This window comes from Pteropus medius, unplaced genomic scaffold (genome assembly GCF_902729225.1).
Source record: "Pteropus medius unplaced genomic scaffold, Ma_sr-lr_union100, whole genome shotgun sequence".
Taxonomy (NCBI): domain Eukaryota; kingdom Metazoa; phylum Chordata; class Mammalia; order Chiroptera; family Pteropodidae; genus Pteropus; species Pteropus medius.
In genome coordinates this window covers 269,164-295,606 of record NW_024340692.1, presented here as the reverse complement: position 1 = coordinate 295,606, position 26,443 = coordinate 269,164, and the positions used below count along the sequence as shown (strand labels likewise).

Genomic DNA, 26,443 nt, shown 5'->3' with positions numbered 1-26,443 from the left:
AGAAGCAGACCTTGGGAAGATTTGTTTCAAGATAGCCGTATACTAATAGGTAAAAACAGAAATGACTATGAAAACCAGATGTTGTGTCTGGGCCTCGCTTCAGAAACAGGGCTTCAGTGTCGGCATATTTCATTTTTCGCTTGTTTACCCGCACTGATTAAAGGGCATTTATCTAGTGGTGTGCACAATTGCTGAGTGCAGTACTCATTTGCATGCTCTTACCATCATGGTTTCTACACAACATGATATTTCTGTTGGCAATTTAAGTTTATTACTTTAGAAATTGTCATATTGGAAATCCAAGATGTGAGCAATATTTATTTTTATTTAAAATTACTAGGGAGATTTGTTAGACAATACCTCGTTTCCTGACATTGGCAAGAGGCTTTACAGAGTTTCTCCCTAATTTTCAGGGACATATTTGTATTACATGTACATCTTAACTTGTTATTATTGTAGGATTTTATTTGCTTTAACTTAGGAAATTTTAGGCTTATTTTATTTTGTCTTTACAGGACTCTAATCTCTTCTCCTTTGAAAATATCCAAAAGACCTTATTTGTGGTTCTGATCCTAGACTGATTTGTTTGGTTTTAGAACATAAACCATTTAAATAAAGAGAAAGAAAGAATTGATGATATAGTTTAATTTTATTCTGTTTTAATACTGTTTAGCCTAACTCATGTCGTGCTGCATCTTTCCCACAGGTTCACATCCAGCTTTCAGAGTGGCACCGTGCCATTTTTCTCCCACAGGCGTGGCTGGTATATATGAATCGAGCTTATCATGCCATTTTACAGGTAATGAAACCATAGGATGGTTTGCTTCAGGGGAGTGTCTCCTCCTCATCTCAAATTTTACTCCAAAATGTATTTAATATTATAAGCACTTAGGAAAATAGCACTGTTAAAAATTCAATGGTTATATTTGCTCATAAAAGAATGTGAGGCATAAATATATATAACTGCACTTAAACTTTAAATGTCGATGCCCCCATCCAACCTGTGTCCCATCCAGAGCTCCCTCTTGAGCACTATTCTCCTACACCTTGCTACCTTCTGAACATCTTCCAGATGTCCCACATGTCTCCCTTGGATGTCACACAGCACCTTGACTTGAGCGTGTCACGAACTGAGCTCGTCTGCCCTTGTACCTATGTCTCCTCAAGCTAAACTTGCTTACAACTCTAGCCTTATCTCATAACACTTCCTCTGAATTTCATATTCCAGGCTTGCTAAATTTCTTTTTTTTCCAAATTCAGCATGTCTCTCGTAACCTCTTGACGTTTACACACTTTTCCTTCTGGTGTAGGTACTGCCATTCCCTCTTTGCCCACCTAATTTCTACTTGTTCTTTAAATCATTTTATCTGGAAAGGCTCCTGTGTGCCCCAACCCACACACTAAATTGTATACCACTCTCATGTGCTTCCTTAGAACCCATGCTTTTCTTTTTGAAGCCCTGTCAACTTAGTTATTTGTCTGGGGCCTCCCTCCAGTTGTTTGTGTTCCCTAAAGCCAGGAGCTCTGTTTTTCTTCTCTGTTGTCTTTCTAGACCCTGACATAGTGTCTAAAACATGATAGGCGCTCACTAAATAAATGAATTATACTCAATGTGACTTCATTTAATCCGATAATGTCATAAATTATACTTTGTAAATTTTTTTAAATTAGAAATGATTTTTAATCAGTTTGGGAATATATGAACAGTTAACAATATAAGAAAACAACTAACAATTTTTTTCCTAGCTTAAAATTCATTTTTAAGAATGATGGAAAAAAATTTGATGGCACTTAAGTAATTTATGTCCCAGAATAAAGGTAACAGCTGTCCTAAAAGATGATGGTGCTAGGGAAGGCGGGTGGAGGAATAACCAAGCATCTAAGCATTGGTGTTCTCGTCTTAAAACCTTGTTGCAACATATTTTATTGAGTCTAGAATTTATAAGGTATTGATGCATCTTCAGAGATTTTTGATTCATTAGAACTGAGTAGGGGATCAGGAATCTTCACGTTTACCAAACTGCCAGGTAATTTTAATGCAGTTAGTGTGTCAGCCACGCTCTGAACATCAGTGTTTTAGATGGTTCCTCAAACCATGCTGGAATCCACGTTTTAAAGATGTTTCATTGGAACCAGTTTCCTTTTGCTCAGCCTACCTGCCTTTTTACCCTCAGCTGCATCTTGACACTCAGTTTTAAATAGATTCATGAGTGAATACATTACTCATACACATCCTTTTTATTCAAGAAGAGTGAGATTGCAAGTCAAAGTATGTACTTTTCCGCACGTTTTTCCCTGAATAATTTTGCAGTGTTTTCCTTCACCAAACATTTGTGGAGTACTTTTTACTGGCCAGGCTAGGTGCCGGGTGTGTGGGACACAAAGAGACGTAAACCACTACTTCCTCTCAATGAGCTCCCAGTCCATCGCGAGAGACTAACATGTCCACTAGCATTTCCAGTACAACATCTGTGATGTTTTAGTAGAGGATGTACAAAGTACTACTACGGGCACCTGGAGAAAGCAAGAAGAGCTCCTCCTACAGAATGATCCGAGAACTGTATTTTGCTCTTAGCATAAGAGAGGCTGAATTGGAACAGGATTATGGTATAACTCATACAGGTGACTTGCAATCGATTAAAAAGAAACTTCCATGGTTTTTATAATAAGAGCTACCGTTTATTGAATAACGAGTGTGTGTCCAACACTTAATATATATTATTTCAGTTAGTCTTTACAGAAACCCTTTGAAGTGGGTATCGTTAAACCCATGTATAATGGGATTATAGATCGGGAAGCAGGGTTAGCTAAGAAAGCAAAACAAATGGTGCAAAACCCACCAGTCAATTAAAGAACTGGAACTTAACTGGAATAGCTTTGACTCCAGAACCTCAGCCTTTTCCACGGTCTCTTGCCTTCTTCCTAACACATAATGTTGCACATTAGTTGTAACAATAAATAATGCAAATTGCTTTAATATTATAAAGGACATATTGATTTTTGAAAGTCCAGCTGAGTACTTTTAGTAATGCATGTCAATTATTCTGCCTTTCTGCTGTTGTGGTAGTGTACATATTTATCATTTAAAATGTCTTTATTTTGAGTCTAAGGCCATGACACCCTAAACATGCCCGATCTCGTCTGATCTCGGAAGCTAAGCAGGGTCAGGCCTGGTTAGTACTAGGATGGGAGACTACCTAGGAAGACCAGGTGCTGTAGGCATTTAAAAAAAGAATAGGGATTATAAAATGTCTTTACTTTGGATTTTGAATAAATTTGGTTCCATTGAGAATCGGTGACAAAAGAAGTGAAAAAGTATAGACTATAATAAGATTTTCAGTATTATTTGAAAGTACAACTATGTTTTTAAGGTTATTGCTATTACTTGAAGGTACACAAGTGCATTTTAACTGTTCAACAAGTTTTTAAAATGAGTCCAGACTTAGAATTTATGGTATTTTAGAAGAATTAGAGCAACTGCCAGACTCCTTGTTTCCATCAAGAATTTCTGTCCTGGAGGATACATTTTCTGTACAGGAGTTATAGTTACTTCCATCTGGTGCTAGATGTATTTTGTAGCATTAAATTTGAGGACCGTTGAGAGGAGCCATGTTTTATTCAATTAAACATAGGAGATATGCTAAAAGGTACATTTTAGATTATTTCCTGGAAGTTGATTATGATATGAATACATTTCAGATCTGAACACTACTAGTGGCTTTTGCTTAGGCATCTGCTTCCAGCCTTATCTAATTTTTCCACAAAGATGTTGGATTTTGAATTATAAGCATATCAAAGTGGTTGACATGGGGAGGAATTTGGATTTCTTCCTATTAAGATGAAAGTGCAGATACAAGTTGATTGACAGTTCAGAGTCCATAAAGGATTCCTCTACAGCCATCTTTACCTTGCTGCCCTTGTGGAATGCTGAGGAGTTAGTCTGCAGCTTTTGTGTAAAGGGCTCTTAGGGGTTGTGAATAAGACCTCAAACAGGAGAGAATTAAAGCAGGTTGACTACAGACAGTTGTTTCCTGTGTCGGTCAGCTAGCTGCAAAATAATCTGAAATCAAAACCGGGGTCAGGAACTATGACCCCTAGTAAATTACTCTCTGACCATCTGTGAGGGTTGTTTGTTTATTTGTTTGTTTTTCATGTGTAGGTTTGGAGCGAGGTAAAATTGCTCACTGTAATCAGCAAGCTCTTGGTTACATAGGCTGGAGAGTAATAAAGAAGAAGAAAAAAAAAGAAGAGGGATAGGTAGATTAATCACTGGAATCTATAGGCAGTCCAAAACTCTCAATTCAGGTGATCATTTCAGCCTTTTCTCTCCCCATGAGTGTTTTTCCCCCTTAACCACAGCTGTTAAACAGAAGCAGAAGCAACTGAGTTAAATGGTATTGGCTCTCTAATACCAGTAAGCAGAGAATTGGAAGGCAAAGTGGATCTGGATAAGTAACCTACCATGGACTGGATGGAAGGGGTTGAAAGGACATTCCAGAAGAGAGGATTGAGAGGAGCAGAGACTCTGAGAAAGAAAAAAATAAGAAATTTACTTGGTCACATAGAATGGTTGTAACTGGTTTATGGCTGTAGGAGAAATTAGAAAAGTAGGCCTTTTCAAAAGACTGCATGTATACAACCTTTTTTGTATTTTGTTTATTTCTAACCATATTTTAACCTTTTAGTTCCCTGTTCCTTGTCTTTTTTTTGGAAAAGCATTATGGAAAATAAATGTTTTAAGAGTATAAAGACATAATTTAAGAAGCATAAACAAAGTCAGGCAATAAAAATTATTTTCTATTTTGCCTGCCCTCCTGGGAGGGCAATATCAATATTAAATGTTAATATCAATATCTTACCATTTTGATCACCTTTGATACCTTGTTCCAAAAGACAGAGGGGAGAATGAATGGGCCAGGATTGTATCTCTGAAAACAGGGAGGTGAGGATGGATATGATTGAAGTAAACAGAAGCTAATAAAGGATGTGAGTAGAATGCCCATCAAATCTCAGAGCACCTGAACTGTTGAGCCCCTGGGAATTGTGTGCAGGAGGTTATGCTGCATATGAGGGCACCTTAGACTGACGAAACAATCCTTGCCTTCAATGAGCTCACAGACTAGGAACCGAGAATATATGAGAGAAATACAAGAAAATGCAATTGTATACCAGATATTACATTTTGGGGGATCTTTTACTTTACAAACATATACAGGTGAAAATATGAATTATTTCAAGAAGGATTTTGATGTATTCTTGAAGAACATTTCATAAGAATATAATAACCAGAGGTAGGATTTTTTTGTTGTTATTTACAAAGAACTTCATAATAATAGCTATTATTTGTTATCAAGCACTGTATTACATGGACACTTTTCCACATTATTTAATATGATGTTCTGATATCATGAGATAGTTTGAATTTGATTCCAGAACCCATATACTTAACCCATCAAGCTGTATTGCTTCCTCTCTACAGTATATATAGAGAGATACACTTTTCTTTTGTAGAACATACTTTAGAACTCTTCAATCGATAAGAAAAAGACAACCAATAGAAAAATGGAGAGAATAGGAAACAAAAATAGTCAATAAACATTTGAAAAGATGCTCAATTTCATTAGTAAATAGAAATGAAAACTAATCTGTAAGAATGGTAAAAATTAAAAAGCCAGACAATTCTAAATGTTGGTGAAGATGTGAAGTAACTAGAACTCCTATTTACTTCTAGTGAGAATGTAAGCTCTGCAACCACTTCTGAAAATGATTTGGTATTGCTCAGTTAATTCGATACGCAATCTAAGTTCTTGTCTAATTTAGAGTTCATCAATAAACCAGTATTTTAATACATTTAAATAATGTAATTGGTGATGTAGTGAGGGGAAAACATCTGATCAAAATAAACCTGAGTGTAAAAGAAAAACAATGATAAATATTTGAAGGCCTTTGTCTTAAAGGAATGCTATTAGGTAATATTTTTTATTACATGGTACAGGTTGAGAATTATGATACTTATTTTTAGATGGTCACTCGAGAGAGAAATATAATGTGTAGCTGCTTGAGCTTAACTTTTGTTATATAGTACTAGAATTTTAAGTGATATATAATTTTACATATTTGTTATCATTCTGTTATAATATTGGTACTCAGACCCTAATCTTGGGATGGATCAGTTAAAATTATCAGCTGCTGATGCAGGCAGATCATTACAATGTAGGGAATTTTTTTTTTTTTAATGGGACCTGTGAAATTAATATCTGCTTTTAATAGATACCCCCCAAATGAAGAGCTTGGCACTAAATTTGCCAGATACACAGCTTCTCCAGAATATACTTATTTGGTGAATGTAGAAATACCTGAGCAGTAAAGTAATTATCTCTCCTCACGAGTCCTCTTTCATAATCTCATATCTTATCAGGAACACTTATGCCAACTGGGAAAGGATACATCTGTTCTCTAAGTGTTTTCCAAAGAAATTTTAAGATAATTTTGGCTACTGAGTTTGCGGATTTATGCTGCGTTTTTTTTGCAGGGAAGAATAGGAGAGCTGGAGTTGCAGTTAAAACATGGAAAAGAAGGAGCTGAGGAGGTGCAATACAAAAAAAGCACAGCCTGGCTCTGGTAAGGGGACAGGTTCATGATGTCGTGGGAAATGAACCATGAGGGAGGAGGTGACTACTTTAAAGGCTTTAATGATGGCAATTTTAACTTCCATATGAGCTTGAAAGGGAAACGACTAAAGATCTGATAGTTATATTTTCCATCCCATCCTCAGGTATTATAAGAAGGAGAGCTTTATTCATAAATTTTACATTTTTTATTATTCTCTAAAGCAGTGTAGAGATGATTTGTTTTTCCTTATAACTGATTATTTTATACACTTTGAATGAAAAATTCTGTTTTTCCCACTCAATTCCTTGTCGATCTAACCCACATTTAGTGAAGAACTACCCTTCCACTCCTCTGCCCCCGTCTTCCCAAGACATCTTCATTATTAGGAGCAACTTTACCATGTCAGGGCTTTAATTTCTTTGGCAGACATCCCCTAGTGAATTCACATTACATTATCTATAAATGTATAAGTGCTGGCACATTAAAAGCAATCTAAATTGTTACATGGGTTGGGATGAATACCTTGTCAGATTAAGGTTGCAGCAACCTAAATCTAAGTGTCCAGAATCCAAATAGCTTTGCCTGCAGTCTCAGCTTTCTTGAATCTAAAAATCTGTTCAAAGGTTATTTGATTTAGATTTTTATTTACTGACAATTGACATGTGTAGAAAAGCAGAAGCTGTGTATATGTGTTTAACTAATTCTATTCTAAGTTTTTTCTACATTTATTTAAAAAAATAGCAATGAGGTTTAAACAGTGTGACATTGGATTTAAGATTAGTATAGTTTCAATTTTATCTTAATTACATGTAGTTTTAATTCCCTCTTCTGAAAGTGACCATTTGATGGAGGTGGTATGTTGGTCATAGTTTCCAAAATATATATAGAGATACATGGAATGAAGGACGTGAGAAAAAGATAGAAGTCAAGGACAGTGTCAATATTCTAACTCTGAATATCTTAATAACAAAAAGTATGGAGTTCCCACTTACTAAGATGGGGAAAAGACTATAGAAAAGCAGGTCTGTGTAAGTTAGGAATCAGGTTTGGACTTGCTAAGGACTTGCTAAGTCTGAGATACCTAATTAGACCTCTAACTGGAGATATCAAGTAGGTTGTTGATCATATGAGTCTAGAGTTCAGGAGTGAAGTCAGAGCTGGAAATATAAATTTGGGAATCTTCAGCATATTTACTGCCTTTAAAATTATGGTGCTGAATGAGATTGCCTAGGGAGTGAGTAAAGATAGAGAAAGAGTCAGACAACTGAGCCCCAGAGCACTTCAACATTTAGAAGTGGGGAAGATGAAGAAAACCAATAAAGCACACAGAAAATTGGTGATTAGTGATGCAGGAAGAAAACCAAGAGAGAATGGAAGGAAAGTGTTTTAAGGAAGGAGTAACTAACTGTGTCAAATGTTGCCATGAGGCTGCAAAAGATGGAGACTGAGAATTGGCAATTGGATTTGGCCTCTTGAAAATCATTGGTGACCATGGTAAGAGCTGTTCCGGTGGAGTTATGGCAACAAAACTCAGATTATAGAGGGGTCTAGAGAGAGTAGAAGACGAACTAAAGTTATTAAGTATAGGCTACTCTTTTAAATGAGTTCTGATGTATGAGAAGCAATGAAATGGTGCAATAGCTGGAGGGCTTTTTCTTACTTTAAGATGGTAGATATTACGGTATGTTCATATTGTAAGGAGGGTAATACAAGTAGAAATGGAAAAATTGGTAATGCAGCTGACAGAAGAGAGTAGGTAAAGAGGAGGGAACTATTTCACAAGTGGAAAGTTTGACCCTACCAAGAAGTATAGGCAGGTCATCATTTATAAATAATTCCACATTGACCAATAAAAGAATACATTAAATGCACCATACTCCACCTAGGAAGACTGAGATTGGATAATACACCTTAGAGAAATTTATCGTCAAATGGTTTTATAAAATACAAATTTAAGATCTGTAGGAGCAGTTTGCAACTATCTGAAATACTTAACTCTTAAGGATAGCTTATTCTCAGAGAGTGCTGAAAAGCTAAAATTTTATTATATATATTTATATATGCATAATAACATATTTGCAAAAATATTATAAAAACTTTGAATTTATGAAACTCCAAGTGTATAGTGAAGATGTCTGTGATATCCTATTCAGAATGTCAGTTTAGCAGCCAATGATCGTTTTTCACTTTATCTCAAGTCCTATAGTGAAAAAATTTTTTATTCTGTGAATATTTGAATCGTGCATACCTTCCTTCACATCCACAAGAGCAATTATTTTAGCTTCAGAGTAATTTTATAACTAACGTTTTTAGTTTTACATAAATACATAAAGACTATTCCATTATCTACAATTTGGAAATAGTAAATAGCTGTTTTGGTGAGCTCTTGTGCAAGAAAGAGCAACAGAGAGTAGGGAGAGAGAGGAAGGAAAGGAGATAAGGAGGGAGATAGAACATTCTCTGGTATTTCTTTTTAAGGGCACTAATGCCACTCAAGAGGACTCCACCTTCACCACCTGCCAAAAGCCCCACCTCCAGATACCACACATTGAGAGTTAAGATTTCAACATATGAATTTTGGAGGAGGTGGGCACAAACATTCAGACCACAGCAGAGAATAATATAAAGGACACATATACTCACCAATCATTTTAAGAGATGACACAATTATGACACTGCCTGTACATCTCTCCTCAGTTGTGTACAGCTTGTTCTCCACCTGCCTAAATGACCTAAGGAATAGGAAGATGAAACTTTCTTTGAAGCAAAGTCCTTTCTACAGTTTTTAAGCCTTACACTAAAATTCTACATATGTAGTTTTTATATCTGGGGTCATCGATAGAGATTTTTATTAATTGATAAATAAGCAAAAAGATTAGGTTCTTGCTCTAACATAAACTCTAATACCTGTTTTCTTTTCATCGTTATTGCAGGGTCCGAGACATGTTGACTGATGAGATCACAAAGGCAGCTGCAAAGTAAGGTCCATTTATTCTCTTGCCAAAAATTTTCTATAAACATTTTTTTCCTGGCAGGTACATACAGTTTCTCCTTTTAGGGTATTTCATAACTTAAGAATATATATAACTTCAATTATTTTTTAAAATTCATTCGTTGTTCTTTCTCATACTAATTCCTACTACATGTCTTTTTGTGAAAATACAGAGTAATCAGTATAAACACATACTTTCACATCACGAGTCTACTGAAGTCATGTCCTTGTTTTACACATAGCAAAATGCCCCATGCTGACTTAGATTTTTGAAATTCTAATTTAGTTGGGGGAGAGGGTAGAAATCCTTGCTCATGCGAATTTTATGGGTACAAAAACCAGATTATTAACTCTCAGCTAAGGGCCAGCAAATAAATCAAAGTATTGCATCCTTTTATTTCCTTTGTTATTGGATCCAGGGTATCTAAAAATTGAATTTTTAAACATTAGAAACTATGGTGAAAATCCAGTAAAAAGGGAATTTCAGTCATATCCTTATGGTTGTTTGACCAAAAATAACTTGAGCATTACTACCTTGAGGCTTTTTATACTACACCAACTCTAAGAAAATTATACCCTAATGAACTTGCTTGAACAATCTCATCAGGTTCCTTTGTTAACAAGCTGACTAATTGTTCCTGGCTGTAAGTTACAGTCAGTTATATACACTTCTCTTTTCCACCATCACCTTTGGCAGCTGCCATTTCTGTTTGACTTCCTTTCTTTTTATCCACCAAATAACATAAATATACCTTTGACCTAGAGGCTTTCATGTATATTTAAAGTCCATATTTGCTCAAAATATTTAATTGCAGTATAGTTTATCCCTATCATGTCTCAAAACCTTTTGTAGCTAAATCTGTTTTGCCTTAATTAAACAAACACATGATCTACCTTAGAGTTGGCTTTTCACCAGTAATTTTTTAAACAGGCACTTAACTGTGAAGTCTGATCTCTGTACATGATCACAGCTCAGCCTCATGTCTTCTGAATAAAGGGAATTAGATGCGGTAGTCTTTCCTGCACTCAGTTCTGTGGAAGGCACTGGGAACTATCCGTTGACATATCTGTTGACAAAATGAAAACTGAAGTACAGAGAGGCTTCTATACGGACTCATTTGTGTCTGCTTATCTAGTTTGGCGAATTGTAGGCGCAGTGGGAGAGCACTCAGCTGCACATTAGAAGGGAGGAGGTGCTGGGATGAGGGCTGCCTTTGACCTTACCTTTCATAATTTATTCTATTACATAGTCTACTTATGTCCTGTTAAAAACGGTCCTCTGACATTTGCAATAAAAAGCTCAAAGAAACTAGCAGCTTTCTATTAAAACAAACTAATTTTGCCTCTCTAGTAGCTTTTGCTTTTTCCATTCTAAACTTTTATTTCAACAAGACTTCAGATTTACAAAGCATTATTTCAGGACTAATACCAAGAAGAGTGTGTTCCCATTCTCAGTGGTACAGAAAGTAATTCATGTTCTCAGGGTGCTACCTTTTCCTCAAAAATTTCAAAAGTATTTTATAGGCCTTATCTTATTAAAGGAATCCTGACAATCCAGCAGGTGAATAGGAGATAGTTAAGGTCCAGAGGCAAAGAGATTAATGATAGAGCGGGTGGAAAAATCACTCTGCTTCCCTTTCTTTACTTTTCCTCGTTGACTTCTTCCAACCATATGAGGGCCCCACCACCACCTCCTGCCAGCTTAGCCTTCTGTTCCTTGGACCATGGCTGCCACAGCCTGGTTTGGGCCAGTGTAGGACTTACTTTGTTCTGAGCTGTAAGTTAAATACACAGAGTAAAATACCAGTCGCAGGGTTAAACTGATTTACTTATTTGAGAACATTTTTAAAGCATCAGGGGTAAGGTTAAGGGAAAATCAGAACACAGATAAAACCTGATGATTAATGTAAGTTTATTTTCATTGTTATTAATTAAATAGATTTGAATCTAAAGATAAACATTCCCAAGGGGTTGGGTCACTTTACTAATAAGTAACATAATAGTTTGTCCCTAAGAAAGCATCATTGTAGCTCATCCTTCCTTGAGCTTTTTAATTAGGTTAATGGCATCAGTTTTGTTTCAAAGGACAATTTAATTAAAGTGTCAGTGGTGTTGCCTAGATAAATACTATACTGATGCTGACATGTTATTATGTAAATTAGTTACTACTGCTTGACCGATAGGGAATATTTATTTGATCAACAAGATGATGAGTTTTTGCTGAACCAGTTGTAGATTTTCACCTGACCAGCAGCTCCTTGAATTTGTTTCGCAAGGTATCTATTGAGTATCTTCTCTCCATAAGTCACTGTGCTAGGCATGTGGGAAATATGTAAATGATCAAGGGCTAATCATAGTACCTTTTTGAAATGTATAGCTTGGCTTAAGCATGTATTGTGTGGACTGTGGACTAGTTTTTTCTGTTCAAAGATTAATGTCCGAATATGCATTTAGTCTGCAACCAAAGATCAAATTACCAGTGACTTTAAATACATTCTTCTCCATTTTAGAGGAACAATACATGCTAAGGAATGTCAAGACCAGAGAAACTTTGGAAACAAAATCATTTGGGGCACTGTTTTAAAACAAAGGCTAAATTCTCTTTCAGAGTTTCAGGGTTAAAAAGTTACTTTTGATCTCATCTTGTCTAATACTCTTATTTTAAAAGATTTAATATCTTATTTCTGAGGACCATCTAAGTTTTTCTACAGGATGATAAAAACTGGGTCTCTAATTCTCAGATCACTGAGAACTTAAAACTGTTTTTGATCTAACTTTAGGAATTCATGACCATTTTGGATCAGGTCGGGTTTCAGGATATTCTCAGCTAAAGGAAAGAGATAATAGAAATATTTAATTTTGGTTTTAACTGATTTTATGGCTAGGGCACCTCAGAAGGCCTGGCTCTTGTCTTGCTTCATGGTGTTTTATTATTAGCTATATGAATTCTCAATAATCCTCACTGCAAAACTCTAGCAAAACCTCAGATGAAGCCATCTACTTAGACTACAAGTCTTCCTTCCTATTTTCTCCCCAACACCATCCTCTGACATAATTTTTCTTTTTTTTTTTCAATCAACCTGAGGCAGGCCATATAGAGGAATGAATTAAGGAGTAGTGCACAAAATGACCACTTGTGCAGAGCATGTCCTCACTGAGCTTAGCCACCCCAAGTTAGGAGAGAGAGAAGGAAGGAGAGAACAGATGAATAGATAGATGGAAGAACTTGATAATGACACATCCTAAGTCCCATTCTTACCAAATGAAAGAAAAAAATGCAAGAACACATGTTGTATACTAACTTTTTAACACCCACTGACTCATGTTTAGTCATGACTGTGGCCTGAAACTGGAGGTACTAGGCTTGCAAGGGAAGCACAGCTGGAAGTCTTCCTTATTTCACATATCCATTGTATTCCAGCACTGGGGTAAGCAGGAAGTAGTTCTTAGATGTTTATACTTATTCAGGTTCAGGTCTCAAGTCCAGGTTTTGGGAAACATTCTTTGTATTTATGGGAACCCACAATCGTAGGACGGAGAACTGAACTAGCTGATAGTAAGGGTGCTCTGTTGCCTGAGGTCTATTATGATAGAGTTGGCAAGCCAAGGCATCTCATCAGTGTCTCAGCTGAGATGTTATTCTATAGGATCATGTTGGAATTATGGAATAATACTCAATATACATTTTCAAATGGTAAGTACATTTAAAAGGTTCTGTTTTCTTGATAATTCAGAAATCAAATTTACGATTTTATTACTAATATTAGAAAACTACCATTTGGATATAAAGGGGCAACTCTCAATCCAAATAGTCTAAAAACAGGTCCTTTTTTGCATCTTATCTAGGGTCTCTAAATTGTATTACAAACTGACTTTGCTGGCTTTGACATGTTAAGAGAAAGAAGGAGATAATAATAATGACCGAGGAAAGCTGCCAGTGTGTCAAGTTGCCAGTAAAGTATCCTCTCTGAAGTGGGTGACTAGAGCTGGTTCCAAACACCAGTGCTTTAGGAAAGCCAGAGGCCAATTCCATTCTGCTGGGCTTATTCATATAACTGTCCTTCGTTGTGTTTTCAGAACAAATCAATATATTTCTATGGACCAAAGATGACACAGAAGAAGGTAGCTCAGAAATTGTAACCACATGATGAAATAAAACTTTTAGGAAGAAAGAACTTAGATTTGTAACCTTGGATTTTTAAGTTATAAAAAGGCATAATGATTGTGCATCTGTAAGAAGAGTTAAAAATCAACACTAGTGTCAGAAGGAGGAAAGAAGCTGCTGGCCTCAGGGAACAAACAGACCTGTGTTTATGAGGCTCTGTGAAGGAATGGAAGTGCTTTTGACCTCATCTGCCCTCCCTATAATAGCGCCTTTTCTTCTGGTTAATGCCCCAAAATCCTCTCTTGGAATTTTTTTCTTTTTAAACAGGGAGAGCCCAGTGGTCAAAGGCAATGCACTGTTGGCCTTAAGCAGCCTTGCTGTCATCGTATCCAAACATGAAGCCAGCCTCTCCTCAGACGCTGAGGGGGTCCTGGAGGTGAGTTAAGGGTGATTTGAACCAATAGGGCTTTGGTTGTGTCAACATTTGAAAAGTGAAAAGTCTCTGGAAGCCTGGCTCTGAATTTACGAGGTTAGAGTCTGTGATTACAACACCAAGTTATGCTCCTTGGTGGGACTTTACACTGTGAGTTTTAGAGTCTTCTGAGATTCTTTTCTTTGCAGCTTTTCTGTTTTGCTTTCTCCATCACAGTTAAGTGGTCATTTCAATTTGAAGGTACCAATTTTATGCAACAGGGGCTGTCTTTTTGTGATTGCATCAGTGGTAACCAATCTTAGGAGGTTAACTAGGCTTACTGAAAGTGAACAATGCTGTCAAAAAATGATAAATAAGCAGTGTTTACTGACTGAAGAAAAATTGTACTTTGCATTTTAATTGTAGATGTCAATGACAAAGTGCCTATTCATTTTTGCAAGGCATTTATTTCTTAATTAAACATGTGGCAAGCTGGCCAATGTTCATTTCCAATGTACTTTTTCAGATAATTCATATCTGTCAAAATAAAAAGGCATGGATTTATTCTTCTTATAAGCCCCATTATCTAGCAGCTCTCAGTATCTGGACACGATATAGCAGAGTGGTTAAATACATGGGCTTTGGAGTAGTATTTAAATCCTAATACAGTTACTAGCTCCATGACTTCTGGTGGTAACTTCCTTTTCAGAGCCTGTTTTGCCATCTGTAAAATGGGAATAACAATACTTACCAGATACAATTATTTAAGGATTAAATAAATTAATATATGGAAAGCACAACAGCTGGTAGATACTATCCACTCAGTAATAGTTGCCATTATCATCAGCGTCAGCATATACTCCATCACTTCTTGCTACAAAAACTGGACTTTATGTAATATTATGCAGCCTATCTCTGTCCCTACAGAATATTTTATGGGCCATCTGTTCTGTTTTTTTTCATGGTGGGGTTGTTTTTTGTTTTGGGGGAGGGGAGGTTTTATTGTTGTTATTTTTGTCGTTGTTTTGATTGCAAGCAAAGAAAAAGGCTCTCATTTGAATAAAAGGAACTAGGAAGATAAGGAATCTGGAAGCCCCTGAGATTGAAGGCAAAGCTTAAAAATTGGGTTTGGGGAAGAACAGTAACTAAGGCAACCTGGGGAGTCCAGGCACAGGTACTGGTGAGCCATCTCAGCAGAAGCCCCCCCCACCACCACCACCACTGAGATGGATCAGCTTCAGTCATTTACTGTCTTTGCATCACTTGTTTAAGATTCAGAGTCCTGTGGGTCCCATGGGTACACGTTGGGTGGGATGGGACAGGTAGCTTGTAGCTTGTTTGAACATTTTACCAAGCCTTCAAATCAGGAAGGAAAGAATTCCCCAAAGGATGTTATTACCAGTAAATGAGAAGAGATGCAGTGTGGCAAAAGCTACATATGTACATTACGTGCGGGGAAGAGAAAGAGGTCAAGGGGTTATAGCACGTAGGATAAAAATGTAATTAGTTACTACATGAAAATTTAACTTTAAGCCCAGAATCTTTTTTGAGGATGAGAAAAATGAAATTCTTTCTAGAGAAGAAATAGAGCCATGCAGCTTTACAGGTAGTTCGCCCCAGTGATCACTAGGGGTCTAGCTCAGAGTTTGAATTCTTACTATTCTTTATTTCTCTGCCTTTTTGTTTTGCACTGTAACACATAGTACACAAAACATTGAGAAGCCACACAACCCAGAGACGGAGCTTCGCCTTTACCCTTGATGACCTTGCCTTTGACTGTTGCTCAGTACAAACACAAGATCTCATTATTTGATTAAAGTTGAAGTTTTCAAACTTCATTCAAATCTGCATATGACCAGCAACTAAAGATCTTAATAAAGCAGCCTCGTTTGATTCTAGGAATTAATTCCAAGCAGATAGATACTTAACACCGAATTGATCTTTAGAGTTCGCACCACGTACCACATGTGAGTTAACGAATGCTTTAAACATCCATGGTCATGAATGATTTTTAAAATCAAGTTCTCTTTTTAATGAGTTGGGTTTAATTGTTGTTTTATTTTTTTATTTATTTTTTTTTTTTTGCATTCTCTTTCCTCTTCTTTTCCAAACTGAAAATCAATTATGTTTTCATGCCTAATTAGCTTGGCAAATGTTGTGATGTCTCTTGAATGATAAATATATAATGATAGTAAGCAGAAATGCTAGAGATGGTGATCAAAATTTTGTAGGCTGCTTTACTGCCTCTTTTGTGAAATGGCAAGTCAGAGAATTGAGAAATTTGGAGTTGCTTTCTCTGTATATGTCTCCCTTTAACCTTCACATTATCCTCACTAAACACAGCTCTTAGGAGCTCTTGGATACATTTGTTTTTGCAGCCCCCGTCTTCTCTCCTCTGCTAAGTCTTGTATAAAAGGTAAATCTTATTTCTTTTGGAGCACAGGTGAGGATGTGTGTTTGTCAAATATCTACCCACGTCCTTCAGTCCTGGCAGGTGAAGTTTACTTTTTAATAATAGCACTTCATTCTTTAATACAGAAGGGGGTTGTCCCTGAATCTAGAAATTATGTTTAGATTTTTAATTTTTTTCATTATCATTTTGTTTTCTTTATCTGCAGGTTCAGCCTAATTTCCTTTCAATGAAAGAGTGGGTTTCCATGGTGTTTGACACTCTCCTGGTCATTGTGGATAGCCATTACCAACCCAGAGGACAGCTTTTCTCCTGGTTTTATTATGTAAGTCTGAGAAATAAAAAATGATTAGAAAACTCAAGGGTTGACTCTTCTCATATCAATTGTTCACATGAAATTCATGATATCCTGTAATGATTCTCAGCCTTAGCTGTACATTAGAATCACCTGGGGAACTTTAAACATATAATAGAAAAAAATACTGATCTGTAGGCCTCACCTCTGATTTAATTGCTCAGGATTGGGCTCTAGATATCAGTATTTTAGAAGCTTTGTAGATTATTCTAATATGTAGTCACAGTCCAGAGCTATGGTTGTCGTAAAATAAACATTGGCTGAAGATAGGGGGATCCTGAGTTTCTAGTCATAGTTTGTTGGGGGGTTTTTTTGTGTTTTTTTTTCCCCCATTTCAGGGTATGTGCAATGGGTGGCTCACTTAATTGCTCAGGACCTTTGTTTCCCTATTTATATAAAATGAAGTGATTGAACAATATTATCTGTAGTGATTGTAGCCCTTGCTTCATCCCTTATTAGTTTTGTGACAGTTGACCTGACACTTAATCCATCATCTTATTTTCCTTATCTGTAAAATTAAGTAAAAACTAATGCTTTGCCAACTTTATACAAGATTGTGAGGATCAAATTATATAATTTATAGAAAAATCTTTTGAAAACCACAAAGTACTATATAAATACAGAATGATATTGTTGATCATAAAAAGCACCTGTTAGTCATCTTTCTTCATGCATATATCTTAAGATTTGAAGCAAACTGAAAACACACTATTTTTGTTTAGACTTCATTTTCCCTTTATTGGCTGTGTAGTGAATGCTTTACTTCTGTGTCCGCCTAGGAATATTTTGGTTCTGCCTTATCACTGTCCATTGCTTAGAGAATTACAGTGATCATGGGACAATCAGCTGAGTGGCAGCGGATTATAGTTGATTTGAATAAAAATATAGCACAGGTCCTGAACAGTTGCTAAGATCATGAATTTAGTCTGAAACTCCATTGCCTTAGGTCTTCTTTCTGTGCCTCTGTCCTCCTGCCCTTGGGAGGACCTGGTATGTATTCATCTGGGGCTTAGGGTCTGGAACTAGATTTTTAACTATACTTGAGGACAAAAAAAAATGACTTCCTAGATAATGTGGAATTAAATTGGAAGGTAGATTGTTCTCACATAAGTAATTTCTTTATGATGATTTGTTTTCTGTCAGAAGTGTTCTTTAATGATGGGTGAAAAACTTGTTAGCTTATATGGAGGTCCTTGCAATAGCTATCTGGTTCAGATATTCAGCAGGACAGGATATTGTATGAGATTTCTAATAATGCTGCTTAGTTCTTGCAAACCAGTAAAAATAATCTCCTCACTAGCCAGCTCAGGATTGCCTCTTACCATTGTGATTTTCGCATTATTATGCTTTTTTCAAAGCCTTATTTCAAAAGTCACTTCTTTTATTTCCAGTGTCTCAGCAGCTGGGTAATTTTGAGTAGTATTGTCATTGCAATAGGGTTACATTAACTTAAAGAATACCTTAGCACATGTTTGATTTCGATCAAAGTACTAAAACTTAGAGAGCAAATGAGTATAGAATTAAACACACTTTTTAATGTGCTTTGACTGCAAGGGACAGCATGGCCTTTATAGTGTGTCTGAAAATTTGAAGCGGGCAATAGTGAGAAATGATAAAAGGACTTTCTTCCCCACTTGAGACGTTTATAAATGTATATAATACCTGGTGGAGCTCTCGCTAACGTGGGGTTCTTGTAGAAGCTGTTCATATTCGGCTGCCCTGTCATTTTATTAGGGCTGTTACTCATTTCTTTTCCCATAATTACATATAGGAAGGAACATATAGAGCTCTCCATTTCATTTTCAATAGCTGGTTATTGCTTTGTAACCAGAGGCTTTTAGGATTCAACTTCCTTTTTAATTAAAAGGAATTAACCCCCTGTAGGAAATAATCCATCTACTGGGAAATGTTCCCACGAAAAATTTTGGGAGATCTGCCAGTAGATCCCTGTGCTAAATTTATACTTACCCTTCAATACTGAACTTAAACTGCCCCACCTCCCATTTTTCTTTCACTCTCGGAAAACTCCTGGCTTTCTGGACATTTATAATGTGGCTTGGTGGTTTCTCCAAGCTTAGATAGCTTCACTTTATGTTTTTCATTATATATACATGTGGGCTTTCAAAACACTGAAATGATTTCAGGCTTTCTGGTGAGAGAATTCACATCCTTTTTAAGGAGACATTTATAATTTTTTTTCAATTTAAAAAGATATTATTTGTTAACTGATTGTTTAATAGCAAATTGTTTCAGTAAGAGTGAAAGTGTAACCCGTAGATGAACACAGAAACAGATTTTTTTAAATTATTTTTTTTGTTTGGTGGGGGTGGAGCTAAGAGAAGCTCGTATTGTTTTTGTGATAGATATATTTCCTTCATGTTTTAAACAAAAGGCCAACCCCCTGTTTTCTTTCTTTGGCATGTCCCAGAAATCCTATTCTGGTGAAAACACAGCTAGTGCCATCGCCCGTTCTGCGGCTGCCACGGCTTTGTCTCTCCTTGTGCCAGTTTTCATTACCTCTTGCAAAGAGAAGGTTGAGGAAATCCTGAACATGCTGACTGCCAGGTTACCTGGGAAACCAAGTGCTGATGAGTCTCAAGCCGTGCAAATCCACATGGGCCTTGCTTTGGGGATGTTTCTCTCTCGCTTGTGTGAGGAGAAACTCAGGTATGGTTTATCAAAATATCCCTGCTTTCCCTCTTTGTGATTTAGGTGAAGGATTTTACACAGATACACACTCATACATAAACATTACATCTGAGCACTATGTGCTTGCTAAAGTTTTTGAGATGGGCACTTTGATCATTTATCCTCTTTTATGGGTGAATTTGTCTTTCTAAAATACCATCACATAGATATTAACGTATGTTAAGAGTTGCTCTTATTAAAGTGATAAATTGTTCAAAAATCATTTCGTGCTTAGATGAAAGCCTTGAATACATCTCTGTAATAGACATGAGAAAAAGTTGAATCTCATGGTGCAATAAATAAAGAAAAGCTATTTTTCCCCTTCGTTTATAAGGGTGAAAATAATTGCTGATCCTTTATTGATATCACTGTAAAATGGGAGGAAAGGATTGAGGTGTCCCTTGTGCCTGGGGTCGTGGGGATCAATCACCCGAGAACTGTATGTACCCAGTTTTAAATGTTTTTATCCTGTGCCCTGGCTACAGTTTTATAAACCTTAAAGAGTCTTAATCTGTGCATATTCTACTGTGTGCTTTATTCAGTTTGATTGTTCATTTTTTTGGCCTGCTAGCTTTACCCTTGAATGTAGCTAATGAATATCAAAGACCCAGGTGGAAAATTCCACTAAATGGGAAAGTTTTCCCATACATGAATCTAGTTTTGTTGTTCCTTATATTTAATCTTTATTTTATAACAAATCTTAGAATTTTATATATCCAGATTTACTGTAGTGTGGTACAGCATGAATATTTGACTATCATGAATATTTAACTGTCACTACCTTGGAATTTCGCCCCATTTTCCGGCATTGGAAATAGGATGGTAGAGAGAGGCATCCTGTTATGATGTTAACTGTCGTGAGACTTCCCTGGTTGGCAGAAACGAACTGTCTGTCCAAAGGCAAGAAATGGTGCTGATGTGGATAAATTGGATGACATGATGCTATATTTAGATTTCAGTTTAAAACCAGTAGTTAAGTTTCCATTTATAATTTACATAGTTTTGTGCAAATACCGAAAAGCGAAACCTTTATAAGAATTGCTATTGATCTAGGGAAATACCATAATTCAGATAATCATTGTCAGCTCTTGGAAACATCTGTCAGATGACTAGGAAAATTTGGCTCAGTCTTTGTGATCATAAATGAAACGTTTGCAGAATATTCATTTTGTTCTATTCACCAGTGGTAGAATATATAGGCCTGGTTCTGGACATAAACAAAAAGCTTCCTTTTGCATGTGAATCGACTGTAAAATATCTTGTGTGTGTGACAGAACAAAAAATATTTTTAAAAACAAAACTTGAAAGTGTTTTTTTTCCCCTTTTGCTACTATGCTACAAACGGCAGTCTCTTCACCATCTGTATTCATGCTCTTTCTTCAGTATCTTTTCAAGCAACACATTTTAAAACTAAAAATGAGCCATGGCAGTTTAATTCCAGGCAACTCATTTCATCCTATCCTGGCTCTGGCCCCCTTTTCATTAGTTTTGGATGAGCTGCTGCTGGTTTTAGGGCTTGACAAGCTTGCGTTTGTGGTTAATTTAATCATGCTACCCAGAGAAACCTATGGTGATTCCCCTACAGCATTTATGTCTGGTTCCTAGATTGCTTTCCACCCCTATCTTATCTTACTTGACTTCGCACCTGCAGAAAACCCTGAGGTCGGACACGGAGAGGCTCTTCCCATGGCTGAGTGCCCGCAGAATAACTGCAAATTTTAATTTTCCCTTAATGATCCTGTGTTTGATAGCATTCTCTTTTTTGGCTGGTATTAGTACTGCAGCCACCAGTATAATTATTCATGGTTCCCACCTTCTTAATTTCTTGGAGCAGAGAAACCTGAAATGTATACCTTTGGTACTAATAAATATTTTGCTAAATAATGACAGTGTTACCAGATAATGGCATTTTTGAAGAAAGTGTCCATTTTTCTAAAATTAAGGTATATGTTTTGAGGGCTATTGACTCTGAATAGTCAATGACATCAAATAAGAGGCCCAAAATGGCCCTGTGGGGGAATGGGATATGTTGGTCTCAAGAATGAAAAATTACTTTGTAAAAGAGAATTATGACAATCGATTTTTTTTGCTGAAGCTTATGAAAAAGTCACTTAAATTTAAATTTCAGTCTAGAATTTATTCAGAAAAGCATACTATTTCAAAGCTTGCTTCTGTCATAACGCCCAGAGGATACTAGTACTTTAGCATTTGTTTAGCTTAGTATATTTTAATCCAAAGAACAACTATAATAGGACTTCTTTAGTTAAAACTATTAAAAGTGTGTGTGTGTATGTGTATTGTGTGTGTGTGTGTGTGTGTGTGTGTGTGTGTTTTCATTGTAAGATATAGTCCTTTACCTTAGGCAAAACCACTGTAGTTTTGGTTTGAGAAGACATATTGAAAGTGCTCTCTGGCTGGTCGGCATTCCTGGGACTGCATTCCACTCAGCATGGGCTGAGGCAGTAGCACAAGAGTTGACATGTAAGAACCCTAGATAATCAAGTGTTGGTGATGAAGTCCACAACTCTGTCTGAAAAAAAAAAAAAACCTATCCTTTAAGTTTATTTTACTATACAAATCATAGTTCTCACCAAGACAATTACAAAACTCTCATCAACTACTGTATAAAGCCAGAAAAATATAAGGCTGGCATTCCCCTTCCTTTTAAAAAAATTAAAGTAAAGGAATAAAACTATAACCTTTCATCTCTCTCAGAGATGAAATCAGAAGTAGCCATCTTTCCAAGAAAGAGATTTGAAACAGTTATTGATGACATCAGCTTAATGGGCTTATTAAATATTCTGAAGAAAATCACTGTAGCATTCTTAGAAATACTTTTTGGGATTCTGACTTTGGTTCTTATTTTTTAGTTGTTTCAAGTTTGGGCTGAATTTGTAACAACATGGATGGATCCAGAGGGTATTACACTAAGTGAAATAAGTCAGAGAAGGACAGATACCACGAATTCACTTATATGTGGAATCTAAAAAATAACACACATGAACAAACAAAAGAGAAACAGATTCATAGATACAAAGAACAAACTGATGGTTACCAGAGGAAAAGGAGTATGGGAGTTGGGGATAGATGAAAAAGATGAAGGGGAATAAAAGCTACAAACTTCCAGTTATAAAATAAATAAGTTATGGGGATATAATGTAAAGCACAAGGACTATAGTCAGTAATATGGTAGTAACTTTATATGGTGATAGATGGTTACTAGACTTATTGTGATGATCACATCATAAGGTATATAAATGTTGAATCATTATGTTGTACACCTGAAACAAATACAATGTAGTATGTCAGCTATACTCCCATTACAAAAACATTTGAGCTAAGAAAATGCAAAAGTGGCAGGTTTAGGGTTTATTGGTTTGCAAATGATTGTAATGTTTAGAAACCCAATTATTGAATAAATTTTCTAACTCAGTTTCTCTGCAAGGGTATATGAATCATCAATATTCTTCTTGTTACTTTTATGTTCTTTCTAAAGAAATAGATTTTCAATAAAATATTGAGAGCAAAATATTATATAGTAAGTAGTTTGGACAGTGGAATGACTTTAAATAATTCAATTTTTCCCTTTTGGTTTTTACCCAGTGATATATCTGGCCAGCAGATGAACCTTCTTCTGATGAAGTCTTTGGATGCCCTGGAAAATTGCTGCTTTGACACTAGTCTTGAATATAAGTATGTTGGTTCCACTTCCTCTCTAACAGATACTTAGAGATTAGTTCTTTCTCTGCCATAAAATTTGTATTTTATGGTGAAATAGTTGTAGGACCTGATCTGTGTGTGTGTGTGTGTGTGTGTGTGTGTGTGTGTGTGTCTCTCTCTCTCTCTCATGCACGCATACACACACACACACACACACACACCTTTCTTACTCCTGCCTTTTCCCCAGAGGTGTTTATCTTAGCTATAGCTCAAGCATTATGAAGTTGGGAAAAAATTTTGTGATTAAGATGCTGCAAACTTTCAGTGAAAACAATCAAGAATGGCTTTTATGTATCATCTTCATTAGTTTACAGGAAGATTGTTTGAATGTAAGGAGGACCATGGGGATAACTAAAATAACCACAGTATGGGTATTTATGTATATAATAACATCATATGTCTAAGTATATTTAACTTAAAATTAACATTTTATATTAATAAGATTTCTTTATTTTGCATTTCTTTATTCTTACCTTCTTTCTTGATTCTTACCTTGTTAATGAACAGCAGTGTTTAGGAGAGGGAAGAGTGGGCCTAGATAGGGGACTAACCCTTCAGAGTCAAATAGAATAGAGTCATCAGAAAACTTCTGTCCATATGGTAAAATCTAAAATCTAGCTTATTTTCAAAGTCAAATTAAAAGTTCAGTTTCTTCTTCAAGAAACTCTCTCTGTTCTCTCCAAATTCATGTTATTCCCATAGTTAACAAAGTTTGGTATTTTGTCATCCCTAATGTTTTGTGATTGTCATGGCTTCTGTAGTTCTCTCTTCGGTTTGAGGTTCAGCTAAATACTAAGTAGCCGCATGTTGTGCTAGTCAGTTTCTAATGTAATTAAGCCCTGATTACAGCCTAAATATTGATACCAAAGCAGGAATCACCATCACTTTGGTTTATCGATAAAGAAAGTGAGTTTCAAATAGGAGACTGGTTCAAGGTCACACAATAAGTGGCAGAACTAGGAGAGAAACTTAGGTCGTCTGACTTCAAAGCTATTTTCCTCTCTCTTGCTAGTACAGTGTAGAGAACATTTCATTAGAAAGAAAGCTAGAATATTACAATAAAAAAGAATGAAACCTTGCCATTCGTGACAACATGGATGGACCAAGAGGGTATTATGCTAAGTGAAATAAGTCAGACAAAGACAAATCCTATATGTTTTCACTTATATGTGGAATCTAAAAACACACGAACAACAACAAAAAAATGAATAAACGAAACAAATAAAACAGAAACATACCCATAGACAACAAGGGATGATTGCCAAAGGGGAGATGGGTGGTGAAATGGGTGAAATAAACGGAAATAAGTATTTTTTAAAATCAGAAAAAAAAAAAAATAGAAAGCAGTTTGACACTTTACAGTATGGTATTTATTATTATTTTTCTGATGCACTGGTCATGTTCACCATTTGAAAAAAAAAGGAGACTCTAACGAGGGCTCATGGCATAAAGTAGTCCCTTGTCTAATGAGATTGCAGGAGTCTGTGGTAGTCCTCCTTCAAGTGAAATAGTGGAAGCATTACCAAAAGGTAGTTAATAGATCTGGGAGCGTGCTACCTCAAGTGATAGAATTCACCCAGAGCGAATTTACCACGCTTCTTTGATTTAATGGACATGTCCCTGCTGAGAGAACCAAGCACCTGGGCTCGGCAGTGTTTGTGGTCCTATCACTAACATTTTGCTGCCATCTAGTGGTACTTACTGTACCATTACAGCCTTCACAGCTGTGACTGACTGACTAGTCAGGCTATCTGAGCGTTGCTTAATTACTATTGAGCTTTTATAAATACGATAACATTTGTATAGCACTCTGTAAAGGGCAAAGTGCTATACGAATGTTAACTGTTATTAGAACTAATTATTATATGGCTTAGTACTTAGTCTCCGGTAAACTAGATTCATCTCTGGTTAGGTTTAGAAAAATATATCTCAGTTGATATAGCAACACACATATCAGAGTTGCATATCTTTCTTTGAATATGTACAAAGAGTGATTTATTAGCACTAAGCATACAGAAGAACATTTACTATTATTTTAGAAAGGCATAGCTTTAAAGTCTCAATTTCTTTTTGCTAGTGATATTTTAATGTACTTGGGTAAGAGATTCAAGTAAGTAATGGCGTAATAGGGCATGTAATTTCTAAACTCATATTCTCTTTATAATTTGTTAGTATTATAGAAGATTTGTTAGCAATTTCAAAACCTCAATTTTATACCTGATATTTTAATTTGTTTTTGTTTCATCTGAGACACCAACACCTAACCCCTTCTGTTTTCAGTGAACAGAAAGATGTGAAAGTTTCCTCTGCCCAAGTTATTCTTGGATTAGAGCTGGCAGATATATCAAAGGGAAGCTAGAATGAGGTAAATGTGGCAATACTGAACTAGGCACTTGGGAGAATCTTTAAGACTTAGGACAAGAAATAAAATATAGAAGATTTGGAAATCAGAAGGAAACATCAGGAATAAAGATTTAGAACTGCCTTCGTGGTGCATGTTGGAAAAAATGAGACAAAAGAAGGAAACAATTTAGAAGGTGAATAAATGCATATACTCTTAACATTTATATTGGCACAAAATATAGTTAGATTATATATTCATATATTACAACAGTCCAATAATTACCACTGTGGCAAATGAATCATTAGTGAATGGTAACCTTGCCTAAGAATAATTATGCTGTAATAATATTTAGGTAAATTTGAACTAAAAGCCAGGATCTCTTTTTCTAAGCCTTTGTGCCCATGGGCCTCGGGATGGTAAGGGAGGAGCTTCAGTCCGAGGGATAGAGATTTTTCTGTGCCCAGAATAGCCCAAAGAGCAAGATTTATATACCTGCCTATTTATTGAGAGAGACAAACCCCAATACTTACTTAAGCGAACTTTAAAAGGAATCCTTTTCCACATGAACCTAACACCCATTTTTCTTATATTAGTCTGGCAGGAAATAGAAATCAAGTTTTCTTGATAGAATCTTGGATCCAGTGAATTTTATTACTCATCAATTTTGCCAAAATTAACAAAATATCAAGTTAACCAAAAGAATGAAGTCTTGGTTTTTGTTTTTGTTTCCGTTTTTGTAGAACATCTCTCCACCTTAGACTCTCTTAAAATGCTGCACTTGGTCAGTTCTTCAGCATTCAGTAAA

At 36.0% G+C, this 26,443-nt stretch overlaps 1 protein-coding gene and 1 pseudogene across 3 annotated transcripts in view; both read left to right on the top strand.

Annotated features, from left to right (window-relative positions):
- The window catches only part of FOCAD (focadhesin), a 262,544-nt gene that overhangs the window by 193,012 nt on the left and 43,089 nt on the right, over positions 1–26,443 (top strand). For all 3 annotated transcript variants that reach the window (XM_039868697.1, XM_039868772.1, XM_039868837.1), the window contains 7 exons: positions 707–799; positions 6,533–6,621; positions 9,546–9,590; positions 14,037–14,145; positions 16,740–16,856; positions 19,315–19,553; positions 23,178–23,267. In XM_039868697.1, the coding sequence (XP_039724631.1) occupies positions 707–799; positions 6,533–6,621; positions 9,546–9,590; positions 14,037–14,145; positions 16,740–16,856; positions 19,315–19,553; positions 23,178–23,267 (782 nt within the window). The remainder of the gene's footprint in view (positions 1–706; positions 800–6,532; positions 6,622–9,545; positions 9,591–14,036; positions 14,146–16,739; positions 16,857–19,314; positions 19,554–23,177; positions 23,268–26,443) is intronic.
- LOC120592810 (uncharacterized) lies at positions 3,104–3,222 on the top strand (annotated as a pseudogene).